The sequence below is a fragment of the Branchiostoma lanceolatum genome, chromosome 9 (assembly GCF_035083965.1).
Source record: "Branchiostoma lanceolatum isolate klBraLanc5 chromosome 9, klBraLanc5.hap2, whole genome shotgun sequence".
NCBI lineage: Eukaryota > Metazoa > Chordata > Leptocardii > Amphioxiformes > Branchiostomatidae > Branchiostoma > Branchiostoma lanceolatum.
In genome coordinates this window covers 16,382,909-16,387,324 of record NC_089730.1, presented here as the reverse complement: position 1 = coordinate 16,387,324, position 4,416 = coordinate 16,382,909, and the positions used below count along the sequence as shown (strand labels likewise).

The following is a 4,416-nucleotide window of genomic DNA, read 5'->3' as shown; positions in this document are numbered from 1 at the left end:
CGCATGGAAAATCATTCTAGCCTTGGCATACGTGCCATTCTTTTTAGCTATACTCCGCCCTGTCGGTCGCTCCTGTAGCCACCGAGAGAGCTGAGTAAAGAGAGAAATAGCAGAACTGGTTTACTTTTTTTACTGTTCTTCTAAAACAGTACCTATGCATTTCGAACATCAATCAGTCACCATCTTCAGACCCTACTTATGCAACATATTTCTCAATCAGGGCCCGGTCGGGCTGTTTGCAGAAACAACAATAATAATGATAAAAGTGTATGTCAATAAACAGTAAAAATTATGCTCATGAATCTTAGCGTGTTGTCTTTTATATCATACTGCTCGGCTGGGCCCTAAATGTTCATAAATGTGACTATAGCATAACGTGGGACAATGGATATCTATCGATATCTATAACTATCTATATATATAAAATAGAAGTCAAACCCAAAAAAGCTTAGATTGTATTCAGTAGTAGTTATTTGAATAGTCAATAGTTCCTCTTGTCGCTGTTGTTAACTTGCACTATTTGCATACTTTGTCTTTTGTTATGCATTGTTTCATTGAGGACAAGAACTTGCAACTAACATTCTGTAACATACAACTTCACTATGATTCTGCCCTCAGGTTTGTGGAGGTGCGGTTCCTGACGTTGTCCGTGGAGGCGTGGTACAAGTGCAGGTACGACCGCGTGGTCGTACTGACCGACGGCACGGAGACGAGCGACGGGCCCTACTGCACCGGCAACAAGCCCCTCGAGGCCTTCTACGGCAAGAACGTCACCGTCAGGTTCGTCTCCGACTCCGCGGTGACAAGCCAAGGGTTCGAGTTGACCTACCGCAGTGTCCAAGGCGTCCAAGGTTCCATCATAGAAGATTCTATGCTATACAATGGTTAGGTTCTAGGCTGTACAATGCTCCATTTCAAACTACTAAGTACATGAAAGCAATATCTATACAATATTATCAGAGGTAGATAATATCAACAGGAGATACAATATGGACCGTATATGTCAATAAATAATACAATTACATGATGAGGAGATGAATGTCTTATATAACTAAATCGCTATTTCACGGATTCTTTTTTTGCATAGATGTATACATATATTGGCCTAGATATACAGATATTGTTTCAAGACATGACACACACGGATTTGATTCACCAAAGCGCCAACATCTGCTCATTTGCCACCAAGACCCGTAATTTTTTCAATTCTTTGTAACTTCAGCATCTGCAGCATCTTTGTCTCCAGCATCTTTGTCTCCAGCACCTGTGTCTCCAGCAACTGAGTCTCCAGCACCTGTGTCTGCAGCATCTGTGTCTGCAGCAACTGAGTCTCCAGCACCTGTGTCTACAGCATCTGTGTCTCCAGCACCTTTGTCTAGCATTCCCGGGACGCCGGCGACCTGCGCGGCCCACAACACGACCACCGTGTCAGGCGTGACGCGGACTCTGACGTCACCCCTGTTCCCGGACCGCTACCCACACAGCCTGTCCTGCTCATGGACCTTTCTCGCGCCGAAAGACAAGTACGTCATCACCTTTGAATAGTCATGTGACATGCTCGAATACTAGAAAAGCTGCTCACTTTGTTTCTGATTTTTGCCTGCCATTTCAGAAGGTTCAAAAGACTGGCTACGGGCTTGTGTGACTATACGTAATTTAGCGTCCGCCATTTTGGTTGCTTGAAAGCGCATGGAAAATCATTCTAGCCTTGGCATACGTGCCATTTTTTTAAGCTTTACTCCGCCCTCTCGGTCGCTCCCGGGATCCCGTAGCCACCGAGAGAGCTGAGTAAAGAGAGAAAGAGCAGAACAGGTTTACTTTTTTTTAGAAATGTGACTATAGCATAACGCAGGACAATGGATATCTATCGATATCTATAACTATCTATATCTATAAAAAGAAGTCAAACCCAAAAAAGCTTAGATTGTATGCAGTAGTAGTTATTAGAATAGTCACTCGTTCCTCTTGTCGCTGTTGTTAACTTGCACTATTTGCATACTTTGTTTTTTCTATGCATTGTTTCATTGAGGACAAGAACTTGCAAATAACATTCTGTTACATACAACTTCACTGTGATTCTGCCCTAAGGTTTGTGGAGGTGCAGTTCCTGATGTTGTCCTTGGAGGCCGAGTCCAAGTGCAGGTACGACCGCGTGGTCGTACTGACCGACGGCACGGAGACGAGCGACGGGCCCTACTGCACCGGCAACCAGCCCTACGAGGTCTTCTACGGCAAGAACGTCACCGTCAAGTTCATCTCCGACAACAGCGTGGCCAAGCAAGGGTTCAAGTTGACCTACCGCAGCGTCCAAGGCGTCCAAGGTTACATCGACAGGTTAGTATTGCAAGTGATAGTCAAATATTTGCCGTCCGTGCTCACATTAGAGGCACGTGCTCTTACAAATGAACTGAAAATTTTCTGTATGTGCATAGAACGTCTTTTGTACATTTTTGCAGATTTCGGCGAGACTTGGGTGCGCCGGAGATCACATATGAAGAGAACAACGGCCAAGATGTGCCATCAGAAGGAGAAAACTACTTTGATGAGGAGCAAGGTGAAGAGGATGCTGAAAATGGAGTAGAGGAAGATGAGGAAGAAGACTACGAAGATGTGCAGGATGAAGAGAATGGTGAAGAGGAAGAAGGGGACGAAAAGCAAGACTTTGAAGACTATAAAGAAGATCAGGATGAAGAAGGTGGTACAAACGAGCAAGGTGACGAAGAGAAACACTGGGAAGACTATGAAGATTATGAAGAAGTGCAGACTGAAGAGGATGGTGAAAACGAGCAAGGTGACGTAGAGCAAGACTTGGAAAACTATGAGGACTATGGGGAAGTGCAGGATGAAAAAGATAGTAAAAAGGAGCAAGGTGACGAAGAGGAACACTGGGAAGACTATGGAAACAATGAAGAAGATGGTACAAATGAGGAAGGTGACGTAGGGCAATATTGGGAAGGAGACTATGAAGAAGATCAAGAGGAGGAGGACGAGCAAGATGAACAAGAAGATAATGGAGAAGAACAATATGAGGAAGGAGATCACGGTGAAGTGCAAGATGAACAGGACGGTTTTAACGAGCAAAGTGAAGAAGACGACTATGAAGAAAAACAAGATGGAGAAGATGTCCAAGAAGAAGAGGATAGTGTACAGGGCAGAGAAGAAGAAGATGGACAAGAGCAAGATGTGAATGAGGGTGATGGTGGAGAAGAAGACGAAGAAGACCGTCTTAAGTTTCTAATATGGGCATTACATGAAGGAGAGGACATTGAAGACATACTAGATGATGACCCTAGTGAGGTAGCCAATGAGGCAAGTGAAGAAGTTCACCTGCGTAAAAAACGATTTGTGTCGGACGGGAGTGGAAGTATTAAATCCTCTTTGGCAGGTGACCCAGATGTTAAGAAAGGCAAGGGAAAAGGCAAGAGGAGGGGCAAAGGTGGTGGAGGGAAAAAGAAGAGGGGTCCACGCCAAAACGGGACTGGAGTGGGCGAAGCTGGAGAAACTGAGCAACGAAGGAATGGTGGCATGAAGCAAAACGTAAGGATGGCTGCTCCAGGTGCAAGGGGGGGAAATAAGGGAGGAAAAAAGCGTGGCAATAGATGCTCCAAGAGGCAGGGAAAAGGAAGAAAGTCCAAGAAAAGCAAAGGAAAGAAGCCCAGGAACCGAAAAGGAAAAGGTGGTAAAAATGGAACAGCACCAACTCCCGGGCCATTTTTGTCAGGCGGATTGGTAAAGGCATAGAACCGGACCGATGAGAATACACACTACCACTGTAACCAAAGCACAGCTTAAAGTAATTCCCGCGACTTGCCTTTAGTTTTTCTGGTCACTGCAAGTGAGTGCCTTCAGAAGTATGTTTCATAGCATAAACTGCCTCATGTAAGGATATTGAACACCCAATGTTATTGGGCAATGTTATCATATCCCTAGTACCGTCGGTTGTACTACATGGGACTACGTTGACACGTACGGAACGTATCGCAGATAAATTTCATTACAACCGCATTATCTGCACTGTTCAGAGTCACTTGAATTTGCTTTTATTAAAACTTTCGCATGCATTTACTGATGGTTTCTGTGTCAATTTTGTTGCTTAGCTAATTACAATTTTTTTTCTTTTTGCTTTTTACTTGAATATAACGTCAATGAATTGAAATCGTGCCTCTGTAGCATCGATTAACAGCTTTGAATATGAATTGTAGACATAGTGCATTGCGAATGAATACGCTGATCACGAAATATTGATTTTCTAAGCGGGGAGCTGAGAGAAAGCTGGTTGCAGAATAAACTATAGCGCCCCCTAACGCACTACCGCAAAAGCGCAAAGAATGAAAACTTGATAGGCACTAGCAGTTGCCTTGTTGAAAGATCTTTAAAAATTGTGCCGAGTCACCTCAATGATAAACCAATCGATAC

The 4,416-nt window shown here is 44.1% G+C and overlaps 1 protein-coding gene across 1 annotated transcript; it reads left to right on the top strand.

Annotated features, from left to right (window-relative positions):
• Positions 1 to 989: 989 nt before the first annotated feature.
• Positions 990 to 4,065, top strand: LOC136442625 (aspartic and glutamic acid-rich protein-like). The gene is made up of 4 exons (XM_066439571.1): positions 990 to 996; positions 1,247 to 1,523; positions 2,089 to 2,334; positions 2,457 to 4,065. The coding sequence occupies exons 1-4, from the start codon at positions 990 to 992 to the stop codon at positions 3,739 to 3,741; spliced, it is 1,815 nt and encodes a 604-aa protein (XP_066295668.1). The 3' UTR covers positions 3,742 to 4,065.
• The last annotated feature ends 351 nt before the right edge of the window (positions 4,066 to 4,416 follow it).